The 19,580-nt window shown below is 35.4% G+C and overlaps 1 protein-coding gene across 15 annotated transcripts in view; it reads right to left on the bottom strand.

Moving 5' to 3' along the window:
* Window positions 1–19,580, bottom strand: part of NRCAM (neuronal cell adhesion molecule) — a 139,989-nt gene that overhangs the window by 39,099 nt on the left and 81,310 nt on the right. For 12 of the 15 annotated variants that reach the window (XM_079303351.1, XM_079303364.1, XM_079303362.1 and 9 more), the window contains 12 exons: window positions 17,939–18,135; window positions 16,929–17,051; window positions 16,387–16,557; window positions 15,879–15,935; window positions 13,808–13,919; window positions 11,743–11,927; window positions 10,368–10,499; window positions 2,715–2,858; window positions 1,618–1,729; window positions 1,121–1,287; window positions 890–1,037; window positions 207–331 (listed from right to left, as the gene is read on the bottom strand). In XM_079303351.1, the coding sequence (XP_079159477.1) occupies window positions 207–331; window positions 890–1,037; window positions 1,121–1,287; window positions 1,618–1,729; window positions 2,715–2,858; window positions 10,368–10,499; window positions 11,743–11,927; window positions 13,808–13,919; window positions 15,879–15,935; window positions 16,387–16,557; window positions 16,929–17,051; window positions 17,939–18,135 (1,673 nt within the window). The remainder of the gene's footprint in view (window positions 1–206; window positions 332–889; window positions 1,038–1,120; window positions 1,288–1,617; window positions 1,730–2,714; window positions 2,859–10,367; window positions 10,500–11,742; window positions 11,928–13,807; window positions 13,920–15,878; window positions 15,936–16,386; window positions 16,558–16,928; window positions 17,052–17,938; window positions 18,136–19,580) is intronic. The other 3 variants (XM_079303356.1, XM_079303358.1, XM_079303359.1) reach the window with 1 other exon arrangement.

The raw sequence follows: 19,580 nt of genomic DNA on the forward strand, positions 1-19,580 counted from the left end.
ATCTGTCCTGTAGCTACTCAGTCATTTTGTAAGTAGTTGATCCAAATGCAAACTGTGAGACTACATTTTTTAAAAACAGAAACACATTGACACATAGGTGACATTTCCTTTATCCTGTTCTAAAAACCAAACCTATGCTGGTGCTTTTCACTTTAAATCTAACGCTGTTTTCATATTTAAAATTAAAAGTTTGAGAGTATTCTTACCAACAACAGTAAGCACAGCACTTGCTGAAACACTGTCCAGAGTAGTATTAACTATGCAAGTGTATGTTCCATCATCTTTATCAGTTACATTCATAATGGTCAAGTTGTCTTTACCAACTAGAAACCTGAAAATACAACAGATTCAGCCACTGATTTTTCAATAACTGGCACTGTTATAAGAAACTTGCATAAAACATTATCAAATCCCATATACTTGTACATACCTAAACAGCTATGTTTACCCAAGTTAAGTTATGGGACAACATCAGCTCTTTTTTTCTTCATTGCTCTTGACCATCTTCCCACAGTAAATGTTTATTCTAATGTGCTTTTCTTTCCAAATATTTTCAAACAAATTTTAAATATATGTGATCTAGAGCAAAATAGTTTTCTATTATCTGTCTGGCTTCTTATGTCACTTATCTTTACCTTACACTTAATCCATAAGATCAGTGTGCACAGATTCTATAAATGTTTACATCTCATTTTATTTTTACTTCTTTTTTAATATTTTCATCACACTAGGTAAGTCCTTTAGTCACCAAATATTGGATAGCCATGATGCTTATCAGTCTTCTTTGGAAAATGTCAATAAGTCAATACAATCCTTTCAAAGATTAGAAAAATGAGCAGACAAAAGGACCTAGAAAATTAAAAATAAAGGAAAACTATGTGGTCCTTACCTTTCATCGTCTGGCAGTTCATCATTGTCCTTCAACCATGTAACTGTTGGTAGTAAGGTAGAATCATGTTTTATTATACACTCAAAAGAAGCCTGGCCATATCTCTGAATCACTTTGTATTCTGGCTGTTTAATGATCATTGTTGGATCTGAAATTTAAAATTAAAATTAGATATTCAGAAAGTCTGAAATTCTGTACTAATCAGTGATGAAAGAATGACTAATCTCTCACCTTTAATTTCCAAGTGCACCTCATTTTGTATCTTTCCTAATTCATTCCTTGCTACACATGTGTATGTACCAGCACTATTCTTCTGAGCCACTGGAATTTCCAAGGTTCCATTATCATGGAAAACGTACTCATTTCCACGCAAGATGCTGCCTTTCACTCCCTTAAACCTTTATATAAGAAGCAGTATCATTAGCCAGAATCACAGCCAAATTCTATATGATTTTATTATCAATAAAATACAAACTTAGGACTGCCACAATAGAAAACAGAGACAGAAGTACAGCAAAAGAAATTTAAACTTGACTTTGTAGGTGTAAAGTTACTGCTGGTTCATTAAGTCTATCCAATATTGTATTAGCAAATTGTAAACAGTACATATTTTAAAATACACTATTTTTAAATTGCAAATAGAGTTAAAAGAGTTTTAAAGCTTTAAGTGTTTGTTTCCATAGATACAACTGGATCACATTCTGTAACATAGGCAAGCTAGACCTTACCATTCAATTTCAGGCTTAGGTGACCCAAAATAAGCACAGTCTAGCAATGCGGGACTGTCTGCAATGACTTGATACAGTTTATTAGCAGGAGTCAAAATTCTTGGTGGCTCAGCTGAAAATACAAAGATATCATATAGTTACAAAGTTACGGATTGTAAATATATAGTAAAAAGGTATAGTTACAAATACAAAATACAAAGACATCAAGAATGGCCAAAAAAATTACATATGAACATTTTGTCTGAGATTATTTCAGTCTGGGTTCAAATACATTCTACTAGCATTACCCTGAGGAAAAGTTAATGCAGGGAAATTATCTTGTGAAAAGCAACTGTTTCTTGCCTATTTACAAGTAATAGTGATAGACACCAAAGGCAATGATTTCAATTGGAAAATTTAAATCAGTATATACTTCAAGAAGATAATCTCCTGGGTACTGACCAAATTATCTAATTCCAAACAATCCTGCAGGCAGAAAGATGCATTTTTGGTGTAACACCTACATTTTCTTTCTTTTAAATGACATATACATATACAAACACATATACCAGTTCCTGCAGGAGAGTCACTAGAGGCCATTCTGTCCAGAATTTTGATACTAGCATTGTTAAATTCAGTGAGAAGAACTAGAGGGGCCACAACATTTTATAATCAGGAACAGATGTCAGGGAAGCCTTAGACACAAATGCATAATCATGTTCCCTTACAACAGCAACTTGGAGATCATCTATTCCACTAATCCAAAATATCTAGACTCAATGAAACTGTATTGAAACACGCTAACTTAAGTGATAATAATTCCTGCCTTCTTCATTGGGATTCTGTTTGACTGACTCACATAAGCAAAAAAAAAAAAAAAGAAAGATAAAATTTCTTTCACTGTTCCCAAGGAAGAAGGCTAGATGTGAAAGCTGGGAAAATTTGAAAGGGAAATTCAGGAATACCCTAGAAAAAACAAGGTATGTTTTTTACAGGTGCCAGGAAATAGATCAATTCCTCATGAAGACCTCAAGCAAGGCTTGAGCAGAGAGTCTGTGTGTTAGCAGGGGACAACGGAATACCCAAGAAAACAGAAAGATATTAAGTCTGTTTCTTACCCAGAACATTCACAAATGCATTTGCTAGCAAGTATCCGTATTCATTAGAAGCATTGCACTGATAGACAGAACTTGACCTTTCTTGCACGTGTGAGAAAATAATAGTGTCACCATCCACCTTTCTGCTAGGATCTTCTGGGGCAACTGTTGGTGTAAAGAAAAAGAGTTATTGCTTTTCCTAAACTGTTACTGGATTGCAAGTTTCATTTTTCTGAAAAGAAGGAAAAATCTGAAAGACTAATACACCCTTTATGTTTTTTTGGTTTTTTTTCCCTGAGCAACTGATCATTGGTAATAATGTGAATTTTAATACAGTTTAAAATGTTCTAATTCTACAGGTATTAACTCAGGATGGTAGAGTTCCCATTTTTTGAGACTTTTTTGGGTTTTTTCCAAAGAAGTGAAGCTGAGATAGTATTTTGCATGCAATACAGAGGAAAAATACCAATATGACAAGATTCAGGCAAATACAGTCAATATCTAGAAAAATACAGAAATATTTCTGAATGTCTACAGAAAATGCTGATATAACGGCATAGTCCTCTGTAAAGTTTTGAATTGATTGTTACACCATAAATAATTTTCCAAGTATAAAACTAGGCATACTCAGTTGAAAATTCTCAGTAAAAAATAACCATTCCTTCACACAAAATCAAGAAATAGTCTTCACAAGAGCAGAGTTAGTAATTCAGTAGGTGGCACTCTTTCCCTTATGTAAGAATGATACAGTGCCATTTCCTCAACTGTTCTGGAGTGCCCTGAGCTGTCACATAGCTTCTGCATCACAGAAGCACCCAAGACATAACTGAAAAAAAATTCTAAGAAAATACAGAAGAAGAATAATATCTGTCAATTCTGATACAACTGGATGGCATTAGAGAAGTATAATGAAGAAAAGAATTAGCTTGTAACATCACATTGTATAAAAATGCACAATCTATAGTTTAATATTTTATGAAAATATTATATAAGACCAGATAGATTATTATTGTATTAAAAAGCACATGTATTATTAATAACAAAAATTAATTGTAAAATTATTGATCGACTAATACAAAAAATAGATACATTTATACATCAAAAAATGCATCCTAGTTTGCCTGCATCATCAAAATTGATACCCTTATTGAAGCTTGCAAAAGTATATTTGTGAAACACATTCTCATATAACAAAATTCTTGTTTGAACTCATAAAAGAGATCAACCAACTAAATTAACATAGATTTTCTGCAACAGGAACCTTTTGATTCAGACAATACCTTAGTCCTGATCAGTAAAGAAAATGGAGACATTCCTCCTGCATTTTCTTAAAGTATCTATTACTGAATTCTCTACAAGAGAAGAAACCAGATTAAGGGGACCACAGTTTTGTGATTCTGTTTAAGGGTATTTCCAACTTGGATGAAATCTAAGGCCATTTTTCATGTAAATACCTCAATTTCCAAACAGCTACCTAAAGAACAGATTTCAATTTCTTTTTTTTCTGGTCTTCCATCACTTTGAGTTCAAATCAAACTCAAAAATCAAAAATTTCAGGAAGGAAGAAAAAGGTACTACTGAGATTTTAAATGCTTATTCTCTGGACTTCTGGGTTGCTGGGATGTATTTTTTCTTTTTTGCTTTACTTCCTATTGTGTTCTATGTTTCACATTGCCTCCTTTTCTATGTAAATGCCATTTTCATTAAAAGATTCATGGGCTGAAAATAGCTGGAGCAGGTGAGTAGCCCAGCAGGCAGGCAGTCAGCTGTGGGAAGCAGTCTGTTTCTGCATACAAATCACAGCTAAATAGAAGACAGACACAACTGCTCTCCCACTAGGAAGAACTGCCCACAGCCATTCCAAGCATGGCTGCTTCCAGCCCTGGGCTCCACTCATCCTGCAGCAGGTCTTTAATGGATGCACAGACTGCCCCCTTACACACACTTCAACACATATTCCCTTACAGGATGATGGTAGGGCCCCTCCTAAGAGATGGAAGCCATTAGTTCAAGCCTCGATGACTGAAGGAACTGCATCATAAAATAATGATCTAACCATTAAACTACTGTATAAAAAGAGGGGCAGCATCTTCCCTTCCCTTCCCACTGAAGGAAAAAAGGAGATATACCCCTTTCAGCTATCTGAAGGAAAGGAGGTAGGTAGGTGACTGTTCTCTGAAAAGGGCTTCAAGCTGTGGTCCCAAGAGAAAAGAAGACACAAGTGTCAGGTTAGGTGGTGCTTTCTGTTAACTGGTCTAGCCACTTGAATGCTGGCACTGATTCAAAAGCTCCCTGTTAAGACTGGCATCTATTCAACTGTCTGTTGAATACAGCTTCTTTAATGGTCTGAAGCACCCACTGCTGCACTCACAGACACAGAAACAATTGAGCTTGCAAGGGATTTCTGGAGGTCATCTGTTCCAGCCCCCTGCTCAAGCAGGGCCACTTGGATCCAGTTATCCAGAACTGTGTCCAGATGGGGGAAGGATCACCTTCCTCTACCTGCTGACTGTACTTTGGTCTCATCCAGCCCAGGATAATGTTAGCCTCTTTGCCACAAGTGCACATTGCTGGCTCACGGTCAACTTGGCATCCACCAGGATGCCCAAGTCCTGTTCTGCTAAGCCACTATCCATCTGGATGGCCCCCAGCATGTGCTGGCACTAAGGCTGTTCCTCCTCAGGCACAGGACTTTGTTCTACTGATCATCCTCTCTGGGTTTGGCCATTCAAGACATTTTTCTATCCACCTCCCTGTCTCTTTCCCCTCCATCAACAGCTTGTCCATGAGGATCTAATGGGAGATAGTGTCGAAGGCCTCACTGCAGTCCAGGCAGATATTATCCTTTGCCCTCATGTACCTGGCTATTCATTTCATCATAGAAATGTATCAAGTTGGTTGCCCTTTGGTAAAGACATGAAAACTGCCCCTGAAACATTTCTTGTCCTTAACGTGCCTTGAAATGTTTCCAGAATTAGCTGTTCCATCACCTTCACAGAGTGAATAAAGGTGATGGTGACCAGCTTGCAGTTCCCTGGTTTCTTCTTCTGGTTCTTGTTGAAGACAGGAGTAGGACTTGCTTTCTCTTCATCTTTAGGCACTTCTCTCAGTTATCATTATGAAGCAAAGATTATCAAGACTATTCTTGCAATGACATATGCCAGCTCATTTAGCACATGTGGCTGCATCCCATCAGGGCCCACAGACTTAGTTAGAGCTCAGTTTGCTCCTTATCTAGTCCTTTTCCACCAAGGGTACATCACATTCTAGTCCTTTCCCCTGGTGTTTGGGATCTGGGATTCCTGAAGGTCAGTCTTGCTATAAAAGCTGAGGAAAAGTACTTCAGCCCTTTCCATGTACCAGTCTATCTTTTTTGGGGTTTTTTTGGTTTGCTTTTTTTCTTTTTGCTGAGAAAAAGGAATGATGGCAGGGTCACTCAAGCACTGCTTGTTTGTATTTATGAATGTTCTGGTGACATTACACAATAGCTGCATGAGAAGGAGAAAATGCTTTTGACACATTAGACAAATCTGAATTTGGCACTGATAGGTAAAATAGCAAAAACCTTTGTAATACTTAAAAGGGCTTGTATAAACAGGATAAAGAATTATGAGGATTTTCTACAGGAGTTCTGCTGCTGTAACAAGACAGGTGAGCATGTGCCATCTGACAGTCAGCATTTGCTCCCAATAATGCGGAATCTCAGCTTATGAATGTGTTTCAGTCTTTCTGCATAAAGACCTGGTTTTACTTTATTTTTTCATCACACTGTACAATGATACAGCTTCTTGACCCTAGCCATGTTCAGCATATTCCTATACAGAGGAGGAAGGGCCTCCATCAAATACTTTCACTGTAGTTAGAAATCAGCACTCTGAATAACTTTTGTTCATTTGAATGCATGCTTCCATTTGTTTAATAAACTTCTGACAGCCCAAGCAATTACTTTTGCTAGGATGTTTAAACAATCAAAATGGCACCATTATTACTTTCTTTTCTTGGAAAAAAAAGACAGAATGACAATTACTTTTGCTACTATGTTTAATTAACCACTGTTGCACCCTTATTACTTTCTTTTCTTGGAAAGAAAGACAGAATGACATGTGCTGTCTGAACAGAAGCAGTTAAAATACACTATTAGGCTTAAAACTGAAAGGAAAAAAATCTGAATTTAAAAAAAAAAAAAAGATATCTGAAATAGTAAAGAATGTCCTTTTCCTTTTCTTACCAATCTCACTTGTTCCTTAGCATATTATTTTTCTGTGATCATTGAAATCCCTTTTTTCCTGAATTTCTGATTCTGACGGTTCTATTGTCTCCAAAGGCACAGCATTACCTGCACTAACTTTAACCAGATGCAAAGTTCCAACACAATGACAGCAGAAGCAGTGGATAAAGATCTTCCAAGCAGTATTCTCTCCAAGACTGAAATACTGGGGGCAATCTAAGTGTCTGTATCTAATATTCAATAGCTCATCACGAACTATAAACCACTGAACCAAAAAATCAGCCTTTTGTACAGTATCTGCAATGCCTTTCTTAAGTCCAATTATGAAAGCGTTTCCCCTTCCCAATTAATCTGGGTTGTTACTTTCTTAAAAGTCGAGATACTTTATGCATGGCTTCCCTTTTGTAAAACCATGCTGAACATCTAAGCAGTAAGACACAATGGATTCTGCAGTGATATAAATAATGCAGATCTCGAGTGTTAATTGAAGCACAGGCAACACAGAGTCATGGCCTGAACTTTCAATTGCTACTTGCCAAAGTAATTCTAATTGACCTTAACGGGACTAGGAATGTGAGTTCAACATACTCCTCCTGTGAGTAAACATTATGAGATTAGGTTAGGTCCTTATCATTCCAACATGTCTAAAGCAGTTTTTTTTTGGTTTTTTTTTTAGCAATGCTGGCGTTTTCAGCATGACTGTTGAAGAAAACTAATTAAAATATTCCAGGGAAACATAAAATCTTGCTTAAAATATTTTTGAAATCAGATTATTGCACTATTGAACAAAATTCACACCATTGCAATTTTATTTTATAGTTGTTAACACACACTACATTTTTCTCTACTTTTTTTTTCCTTTTCCCTACAGATATTTAAACCTCAGCCTTTGACCGAGATATGGACCAATGGTTCTTTCTGCAACATTCTCCCTTCCTTGTCTGCCTCTATTATGGAAAAACAAAACTGGAAGAATTAAGTATCTCCCAGTTGCGCTTTCCAACAGAAAATTAAAGTATTGCAAACAGATTACTGGGCCACAAGAGGCACATTGTGGGATATATGATGACAGCAGGGCTTTGAAATTCAAATGTAGCTTTTTTTCTTTGAAATCCTGCCATGGGTGTAGCTCTCTCAGCACTGCCCTGAAGCTGAAACAGCTGCTTTAGTTTCCTTTTACAGTGATTTCCTAATCATTCAGTTGGAAGATGAGGGGCTCAATTCTATAATTTAGTAACAAGTGAACAAAAAGGCACACTGTACTTGGTAATTTCCAGAACAGCTTTTGATAACTCAGAATAATAAAAAAATCACAAAAATCTTAAGAACTGCACTTTCTGTGATCATAGTGCTTCTCTTAGATGCCCTGACAGATGCAGTGTACTGGAGCATCCAATCAACTTGCACTTAAATATTTAATGTGGATAAGACTTCAGCTTTTCTCAGCAGTAAAAGTGACCTTTAATATAGGGCTGAGCTACCCTCTTACTTATTTCCTGTATTCTTTTTTTTTTTTTCCCTACTGAGTTTGATTGGGTAATTTAATTAAAGTCTTTTATTTTTTACTGAATTCCCTTCAACAAGACTTTGTGTACCAATTCCTCAAGGCCAGTCCAATACATGCTGGCCTTGTACTTGGAAATTTGATGGCATCCTGCAGCTGCTTCTGAAAACTGTTTCTTAATGTTTTACTGTTACCATGAAAGAATGCAGAACACGTCACTGCTTTTCTGGAAAATGTACTAGTTGGTCATTTGAACAGCTTGTCCTACAGCTTTGATAAGGAAGAAGAGCAAGGCAAAACTGACAGTCAGCTGAAAAAGATTTTACTAGTCAGCAGGCCTGAAATAATAGTTAAATAATAGTTAAACTACAAGAACTGCAGGATAAAAATCTCCTCCAAACAAATAAACAAAAAGTGAACGGTGAATATACAGAAAACAACAATGGAAGAGGAGACCACCAAAAACCCAGACTGGAAGGTGAAGGACAGGTACTGAACTTTGATGATAACAAATGCATTATGATATTTATGATATTTATTTATAAATATATACTATACAAAATTACATTGATATTCTCCTGTTTTCTTGCCTTGCCATTGTGTTCCTGAGGTGATTAATGTCAGTTTACATAATTTATTAACCAGTGAAAACATCTAATCTTAAATCTCAGGCTGTAGATCTCACCTTCCTTTTAATTAGGATTCCTGAAACAGGTTATTTGCTAAATATTTCTATTTTTTTCAATATATAGCCTTATTTTATCCCCCATAGTTGCATTTTCCCCCTATAAGTAAGTTTAATCTCTTTTGTATACCAAATACTTCAAATATATCTAATAAGGGTTCTCATTTACCTCTTGCTATTACCTAGACTCTGACCATAGACCATCCTTCTCCATGTCCCAAACTGGGTGAATTGTATTTTGTCAACTTAAACAACTCCTAAACTTCTAAAAGTGACAGAAGGGACACTGCCATACTTTAAACAGACAAGTTTTTTGGAGTATATTATCTCTCATGAGCCAACAGGTGAAACTGTCTGGTTTTTTGTTTTTGGTTTTTTTTGGTTTTTTTTTTTATTGTTTTGAGAAAGAGGAAGGATAAAGGTAAAAGAACAAAGTGTGACTTTACAATACAGGGTATGCTCAGACTCAGCTGACAACACACTGCAGTGTCCTCCAGCAAGTTCTTCCCAAGGCAAGTGGAACTATATATAGCAGCTACTTTGTGTCTGTCATACAGCATTGCCACTCATAACATTGCCACAATTAAGCAGCCCAATCACAGTTCAGGGCTGCTTTTCTTACCCATGCACACAGAAACAGCTGCTCCACTGCCTTAGGGGTTCCTTTTCTTTGACACCTTCTTGGCATAAACTGTTTGCCAGGTAGCTGCTGACACATTCAGACAGTTTTGCAGCTGCAGCTTCTTAGAGCTGAAGCCTGGAAGGCTCCAACATACATTAAACTGCAAATCCTGCAGTGTACTGCAAATCCTGCAAATCCTACAAGTGCTCTGTATATCCACACATGTGAGGACTTCACTTTTTATGTCACTTTTAGGATTCCTAGGCAACATTACAGATGCAGTGGGGCAGCAAAGGAGAGATCTAGCAGACAGGACTCACAGAAACACAGGGGTAACAATAACATCCAAGCAATGGTCCTGTGAGAGGGACCACAAAGATACGAGCAGCAGAATGCCAGACAGAGGAACCTAGAGCATGATTAGACATTTTGGTGATCTCAAACATGTTTGAGGCACATTTTGTTGTTCAGCTTTTATGAATCACAGTATCTTTATCACATCTTTTATGATTTAGCATTACCTGTTTGGAAAAAACAACAGAAATACAGCCTCTTTTCATCTATTTCACAAAATCCACCCTGAGACTCTTCATATTTTCTTACTCATGCTACTGTAAGGTAATTAAGAATCTTACTTGCTATGGGAACACCATTTGCTAACCAGCTTATGCTAGGCTTTGGGTTGCCATTAGCTCTGCAGATCAATGTTCCATCTTCTCCAGGAGACAAGACCAAGTTTCTGGGTGCTGTTATCCAGTACGGAGCAGCTGGGTTTAAGAAAGGAAAGACAGCAATTACTTTCCAAAATTATGTACAGAAAATCATAAGGCACAGGCATAGTAATCAGAAGATAATCCAAATAATGTAGGTGTAGATATAGACTTACAGCTATACAGTTACTTTTTATGTATATATATATATACACACACACACACATATACATATTTATGTCATAATTAAGTAGATCATACATTGGCTGAACTGACCCTATGGACACCTGCTGCATTAAAATTCTGAGGTAAACAACAAGAGGATCTTTGTTTCATTTAGAGTTGCCTGCTTTGAATCTAATTTGCCTTTCCTAAAGCAAGCAAAATTTATCTGAGTATGGCATTTGCAGATACTACAGTAGCCTTTTGATTAATTTCAGAAATAACCATGCTTTTAGTAGTTCTCCATCGATTTTTTACAATAAATAACCACAAACAGCATATATTATCATATTTTGCAATTAATTTTCAGATTTTGGATTGATGGACAGATGCAAACAGAAAATTAAACTTCTGTTCTTAGAAAGAAGGTTAAGTGTGATCATAAAAAGATGCTGATCTACAGCAAAATAAATTACTATTTAGCATGCAAAGTAAGCAATACAGCTGATTATTTCAATGACTAATTAACTGTCATTACAGTTTTTTGTTTCATGGTATTCACAGCTTACTTAAAATTCCTATTTTGAACATGCTGTAAATGTTTTCAGAACTATAAGGCATCATCTTATGTAAAAAACATGAAGAAGATAGGAACACAGAAATATCAGTAAAAGAGAAAAAGGAAGAGAAACATAAAACTGTAAGATAATAGTAAAATAGAGGAAAAAATAATCTGGGCTACATGAATGGAGAGAAGAAAAATGGAGAAAATCATGAGATGATGAAGAGAGATAAGGAGGAAGATAAAGAAACAAGAGAAAGAAACAGTCTCATGAGAGGTAATCAGAGAATCTAAAATAAATTCAGAACTTGTGCAAACTAAGGCATTATCTTAATAGTGTTACAGTAAAACGCCAGTTTAGCCTGATGCTTTACAAAGTAACATTAAAAGATGAAAAAGATACTTTAGATAGTACAGCCCTTCCAGTGTTAGAATTCAGACAGTTGAATGTTTCCTCAAGGTGATCTTTAACTATTATCATTCATCCTTTTAGCTGCACTTCATCCTAGAATATCTGCTTCAATCCTGCATTCTGGACCCTTGACAACACTACATTAAGGATAATTTTAGTATTACCTTTCACAGTTACTGAAATGACATGATGAACTGAACCTAATGTATTTCTTGCTGTGCATTTGTAGTTCCCAGAGTCAGCTTCTGAAACATCTATAATCTTGAGAGTTTTCTTAAAGTTTTCAAAAAATGTTCTGTTGGCTGGCAGTTCCCCACCCTCTTTGATCCAGCGGATTACTGGTGTGGGTCTGGAGAAGGAAAAACACAGATCAAACTTAGGAACTGAAGACAAGGAAGCAAGAGTTCAGTACGTAATTTTTTTTTTAATATATGTTCTATAAATAATTATTTTAAGAGCTTCTACCCAGATTCTGGGCGACATCCAATAAATATGAAAACTATGCCAGCATTTGTTTCTAGGAAACGACAAGTCTCACTAACATTGTCAATGGCCATCTGTTCATAGGATTAATAATTACAGAATACATTTGTCTGCTGATTAATCTAAAAACCTGATGGTCAATAAATGAAGACATTAATTTATAGCTTCTCTAAAATGACAAGTTTATAATTGTCCTTTGTGTGAGCAATATCCTAATGCTTCATGAACATAAACTTTACTAAAGAGCTGTAAGGAGACAGAAAATCAAGGAAAAAATGTCAGTGCTGAGTCAAGTACAGCTACTTCTTGCTGGAGTCTAAATCTTGGCTATGCCCCATGTTGTCCACTGAAGTTGAAAGTTGTTCAAACACATGGAAATATACTTGAAAATTACAAGAAATTACAATTTGTTGCTTATTGAATAGAATGTTCCCTCTCAAATAGTAATGGCTATAGGCAAATGTTCCCTTAGCAGTCTAACATCACATATTTTATGACACAAACACCTAGCAAAGATGACTTTTTATTATAGTGTCAGTGATTAGGAATCGTTTCAAACAAAATCTGCATCTGGCCCTTTGAAGACAAGTATTCCCTCACTGATTTTTTTAAATTACTTGGTAGCTAAAGACACAAAGCCATATAATATATTACACTATATTTTTTTCACAGGTTTTATATAGCCATTTTACTGGAGTTTGTACCACCTAATACTTTCATTGCAGGGTTGTAAAAAGGCATATAACTATATTGCAGATGAAGATTACCCAGGCTGGTGCTACTCCCACCTACAGGGGTGGTTTTGCTATTGTTGCTGGGGCAGACACCTGAGCAGGCCACAGCTGAGACAGAAACACTGCACTGATGCTCAGAACAAGCTGTGCCTGAGTGTGCCCTGTGGAGCTTGTGCAAGTTGGAAATGTGCATGGGCTGTGGTGCATGATTTGCAATTACTGGCTTTCCTCATGGCTACCTGAGAGCACTCTGCATTATAATGCCTTTGTGCACTGTAAACATATTGACAGTTCTTGAAATGGGTACTAAAGATTTTCCAGTTCTATTCTATAACCAATCTATTCTCAGATTTCTTCCTGAGAATGCAACTGATTTAAAGATCAACCTAATTAATGAAGTTAAATTGCTCTTAGTAATTTTCTTTTTGCACAATAACCAACAGAAGCAAACTTGCATTGCATTGAAGAAACAAGTACCAATTAAGCTCAATTACAATGAGAAATTAGATGTAAGGACCTGAAGATTTGTTCTAACAATTCCCACCTAGAGGATCTAGTAAGCAATTATTAACACACAAGCAGTTTTCTTGGATTAGAACAGCAAATTCTTATCTATTTTTATATAATTTGAGAACCTAATGACTGTAAACTTAGGAGAACAACAGAAGCTTTATTCCTGCCTGCAAATCTGTGGATCTGTGCCTTAGTTTAGTCCATAGCATTACGTGCCTGTGTCCTTTAAAAGCAATGGTTCAACCCATACCCTGCATATCCTGTGTGTAGGGTTTGGGGATATGAGATGGCAGAGGCCATACATGTTCATGGCTGGTTCCAAAGTCTGCTGATGCCCAAGTAAGTGGTGGAGCTCTTTAAAAAATGTACTTTCCATTTTACACTTCTGCTCCTTTGAAACACTTAAGCTTACACAGCAGTCACATTTTAAGCATCTCTGAAATGTTTCCCACTATTTCTGTATTTCTATTTAGGAAAAAAAGTCTCAAAAGTAACTCACAATCCTGCTGCAATGCACTCCAACAAAAGCACATTTCCTCTGAGTTCCACTTTGGTACTTGTGCTACCTGTTGGTGTTAGAAGAACGGGCTGCCTTTCTGTAACTGGCTTTGCTGGAACACGAAGAAGTAAAACAATTAATTTCTAAACCTTGTTCTAATACCAATCAAGTGCAAACATCCATTCCCACATTTTGTACAGAGATTTTGTTCCACATTGGCCATTTGATTAAAAGTCATTGTGCAGCACAACTACAAAGCTGAACACATTAGTTTTTGGACAGACATAACATATCTGTTAAATGCCACAATTTTGAACACATAGAAGAGAAATGTTATTATTAAAAGACAGGAACAATTGATACAAAGCTTTTACATAAGCAACTATGCAGTCTTAATCTTAAGTAGCTGCTGTTTCATTCAACAGAACTATAATGGGGAGTAAGAGGCAACTGGTGTGAGGCAAGACTAAGAGTTACTGAAAATTCCTGGGCTTCCATCAAAAATAAAAATAAAGCAAAGTTATTTTAATCAGAAATATAAAACAAGGGGTTGAAAGGAGCAGTCTGCTTTGTAATATTTTTTCATATTTTCTAGACAATGTGAGGCATTGTTTCAGAAATTAATCCTTGTATTTTCCTCCTTCTATATATTTAACTTTAATTCAGGCTGTTCCTCAGTCTTCTAATATAGAACCTTGATTAACCTGTAAGCAATAACCACAGTAAAAAAGCAATTATAAATATGAGACCCATTTCTGACACTGAAGTATATGGTATTTCCTATGTCTCCATGGAATTCAGAATGAGAGTTTTCTGTAATTACAGATTGCTTTCTGTGAATACTCTAATGTTCTCTTGTAGCAATTTAAATATATAGAACTAAATTGCTCTAAAGTGCTGTAAGAGTCTCAAAAATTAAAATAATTATTTTGTTTTTTAAAAATGGGATTAGAAACATAATAAACTAGAAGTTTGTTAGGGTACAGGATTTACTGACACATTACCATAAATACAACACTTCATTTTAATCTAGTATGTGCTGTGAATTCCTTAATAACAGTACACAAACAACCTAAAATTGGGGAGAACAGAGCAGTGTAGAGTCAAGGATGCAGCCAACAGTCACAGCAACAGCTCATCTACCCAGTGCTGGCACTGCCAAGGGCTGCTGACTCACTTGCCCAGACTATGAGTTAGCCATGGTGGCTCTGAGTTGGGAGCCAACCCAACACTGTTTCCCTCACTCATTGTAGCTAATATATTGTTTTGTGTTCAGGTACTTACTTCTTGTTTGCTTCTCCTGAAGAACATATAATTTTTATGTAGAGCGGTAAAATATTCTGTGCCCATATTTTATTTTAGATTCACGTAAGTTATGGTTTAATATTGTGCAAAGCCCCATTTCAAGAGGAAAAAGACAAAAAATGGAATATCAGGTATTTTCTATGTCACCCAATATCAACTGGACAACCTAGAATCAGTGGTGCTTCAAAGTCAGCCTTGCTAAACACATATACATCTGCTCAGGAGGATTTAATTCAGAACATACAAAAGACCATTCAACATAGATTAATGAAAAGATCAGCTTAAACACCAAACAAACAAAACTCATCCTATCTCTATGAATTTATTGGTACATTCAGTAAGTTATTAAATGTGAAGTGGATCTGTTAGGTGCTTAATTGTTATTATTTATTATGCAGCATATGACATTGAATAGTCCTAGTGATAATGAACATAATCAAACTACTAGGTAAATTGAAGGAAAAATATAAAAAAATTAACACAGTATAAAAGTAGTTTTTAAAATCTGCACCAGTGTGAAAGCACTCTTTCATTATGTGTTTATATTTTATTTGAGCCATATGTTACAAGAGTACTGAAACAGTACATACTTGAAAGGATCACACTGTGCAGTCCCTTTGCAAAGTATGTATTATCACCAGCACTAATTGATACCTTTATTAGAAACTGAAAAAGGAGCAAAAGATTAAGTAGCCATGGAGGTGAAGTTAGTTAACTAAATGCTACTGTGAAACAAGGAGTATCAGTGGGGACCAGTGTAACTCACCACCATAAATATCAGTGTCACTCAAATTAGCAGCTATAGTGTCATTCAATGAATCCACTGAAATAAACAGAATATCATGAAGAAAGCATACAAGAGGGATAAATAAAAGTTCTGGGAATCAAAAGGTGATGACATGGCCACGGCGAGTTAATCAAGTGATCGATTAATTTGTTTCAATAGTTACAATAATTATAATAAGCTAATATTCTTGCTTTGGAAAAACATCTGAAAATGAATTTTTTACACTGTATATTTTCTATGTATCAAGTCTTAAAATACATTTTTTTCAAAATACAAAGCCTTATAAATGGAAAAATGATAGCTTTTAAAATCAATTATATATCAAGAAAACTGGAGATTATGTTTCAAGTTTATACAGCAATGTAACTTCTTATTCAAAATTAAAATGACAAAATTTGCTACCATAACACTATCTAAGTTTAGCATGTAACTTGAGAACTCCGGATAAATACTGTGCAAGTACATAATTTGGTGATGCAATACCTACTTGAAAAGACTTTTACAGATATGGGTTGTTTCTGCTGTATAGTTTGTGTATGATTAAATCTTGCATAGCAGATATAGTCCTCCCGGGTGTCTTCTGGTTGTACATTAGAAAAATAAAGATCTCCATTTAGACCTTGGGAAACTCTCTCGCTTTGAGGCAGCCTTTGGAAAGCTAAGGGAAAACAAGAACACATTTATGTTCAATACAATTGACACACTCTATTATTATGATCTGCAGACTCCACATTCATTCAATTACACTCATTTGTGGCTTGGTACATACACAGACATTTCTAAGCTCCCTGATGAAATCCCTTGTCTACGCATTCTTCCCCAGTGGGTTGATCTACAGCCTACATTAAGATCTCCAGCTGCTTTTGGCTTTGTGCTTTTGGGCTGTATGCTTGTTTCCTCTGTTCTACAGAAATGGAAATTCACTGAATTTTAACTTAGAGGGAAACTTCACCATCTATGCTTTTGGTAAGCAATGATCTACTATGTAGAAAAACTGGAAAAAGTCAACTGCATAAAAAACAAACTCACCATTATCCATCCAAAATATGATAGGTGGTGGTAAGCCAACAGGAGGTCTGCAGTGCAGTACTAGTGAATCACCTTCACGAACATGATTTGGTTCTAGCTTTTCTTTTGTCCACAAAGGCGATCCTATAGAAAATAATTTTGATACACACACAAACTATAGATGGCAAAACCTCAAAAATTTAAAGTGAAAATGCACAAAGTATTCCAGAGAAATGGAAAAACTACATCCAGCAGAATGTTAATTCCTTTCAAGTTTGCTGAAGTTTTTATTTTGTTCTTTATTATGTTTTCAAGGAAGAAAAGTACATCAATGATTTATTAAAAGTATAATCAACTGATCCAAATTATTTTGTCTACTCAGTAAAGTTTTTAAAACAGTATCTTACAAAATTTTAAGTATTCTGAATAAATAAAAGGTGATGTGCTAAAATAAAAAAAGGGATAGACATTTCTGAAGCAGAATTATACACACAGTCTTTAAGATGTGAGAAGAGCACTTTTAAAGCTGAGAAGCTTGGAAACTAAACTGAGATAAAGCTCATAAAAAACTGTAGAATTTACCATTAATTAAAAAAATTAGCTTCTTTTTAGTTCCAACCTATTATGTTTTAAAGCAATTACAAAAACTATAGAATACAGACTTCATAAACAGAATAAAAACTGTTGTCATCAATTATGCCATCAATGTCAACAAATAATCCTTAAAGCCTTAAGAATTTAAATACTTTATTCTAGGAGTAGTAACATACATACAACTCACTTTTAAACATTATAAAGTTATCCAGATGCATCAAGAAAAAACTCAGTTATTAACTTTTTGTAAAAAGAGTATTTGAGAGAATATGTAATACATAATTATACCTGGACATTAGAAAATAGGCAATAACTTCTAGCATGGTCGTATGGATAACTGAATTTTTAAGATAGGAAAACAAAAAGGTAGAAAGTACACAAGCAAATAAGAAAAACAAAGAGTTTCACACTTTATGAACATTAAGAGCTTTACTTACTAGAAGGCCTTATAACGATATTGTTGGAAATAGCTGCTCCTCGTTCATTCCTTGCTGTACACTGGTAAACTCCTTCATATGCTTCTGCCTTCCCACCATTCATAATATTTATGACAAGAGTCCCTGAATTTGGTTTCATTGTTACCTGTGCATCTTTATCTATATCAAAATGAGTTCCATTGCGTGTCCAAGAGAAGCTACAACAATAAAAACAAAAATAAAACTTTATTCTTAGCTACTTTTTGTAGACTGTACAAAGAAAAAAAGAAAAAAATTAACAAAAATACACGTTATTTTTTTTATGTGCAGATAAGTACAACTCGTTCCCAAAATAAATTAACTAATAAAGCAATACAGAACTTTTACTATAAGAAATCTAGCAATATTTTAAGATAAAAGGTTTGGCTCAAGGTGTTAACAAGAGCTATTTCAAAGTCAATTATTTTTCTAAAAATACATTAAAAATTTCTGAGGTTAATCATACATGGAAAGGAACTGATTTCTTTTCTACTAAAATTGATGCAATAACATCTGCAAGAACTGATATTGCTAAAGCTGCATTAGCATTTCCATTATAAAACCTATTGTTGAAAGGGTTTATAAACCTGTCTTTAAAAACTTGCTCAGGGCTGAAATGTGTCATCTCAGGCCCCAGCAGGAGACCATTTCTTTTAATTGGTTTGGCAGTTTTGAAGTTATGCAACTGAATTGAAGACTGTGGTGAGTTTGATTTCTTTTAACTATTCTAATGCAAACATAATTCTCTAATTGAAATTATATAGTTGGATAGCCTTTATTTAATCTAGTAAATTTATACTGATGCTACTCAAAACAAGAGATGCTTTGAAAAGTAGTCATTAAAAATTAAGACTAATAGAACTCTTACACAATTGTAAAGAAGCAGAGAATCATGGTCTACAACTCAGACGACTGTAAACACCACTTTCTTAAGTATGCTCTGATACAAATTAAATCAATGTCATATCTTAAAAAAAATAAGCAAGACTAAGCAAAAGCTTATAAAACTCATTAGAAAATTCTTTACTTAAATCCTGTCACTTCTCTGTAGCATGGGAACAAGGCCAGATCCGTGTGTAATGGGGAAGATGAGGATGTACAGCAGAGAGCCCTGGTACATGGCTCAGGTATGTCAGTCTCACAGACAGCATTCTTTTTCTCTCTGGTAATTCCAATCATAAGTGTTCAAGACAAACACCTGCAGGTGCAGATGTCCCAAAATGGAGAATAATCATCTGATCCTCAAGGTAAACACCTAAACTCTTAAAAGTGGTATTGGGCCAGTGAAACTAAAAGCTGGTAAACGAAGCAGCTCTATGGCACTTCTGTCCTTAACAGAAGACTAGAAAGGATGAGAATATCCCATATAAACTTCATCTTCTCCATTCTGCTACCCAGCATGATAATGAACACAATGCCAAGGCAATCACCAGGAGTAATGCAGAAAAAACTCTGGTTATTCAGAAGAAATACATCAACAAGCTCTGTGTCTGAATGAGCAGTTTTTCACAGACTTTCCCAGTAAGGTGTACCATAACACTGCTAGATCAGAGATGCACATTTCTATGTTCATAGTCTCTGCAGTCAGCAGCAGTTACTAACAAGGCCAGAAGGTATCATGGCT

The sequence above is a fragment of the Erithacus rubecula genome (genome assembly GCF_903797595.1).
Source record: "Erithacus rubecula genome assembly, chromosome: 4".
NCBI classification, from domain to species: Eukaryota; Metazoa; Chordata; class Aves; order Passeriformes; family Muscicapidae; genus Erithacus; species Erithacus rubecula.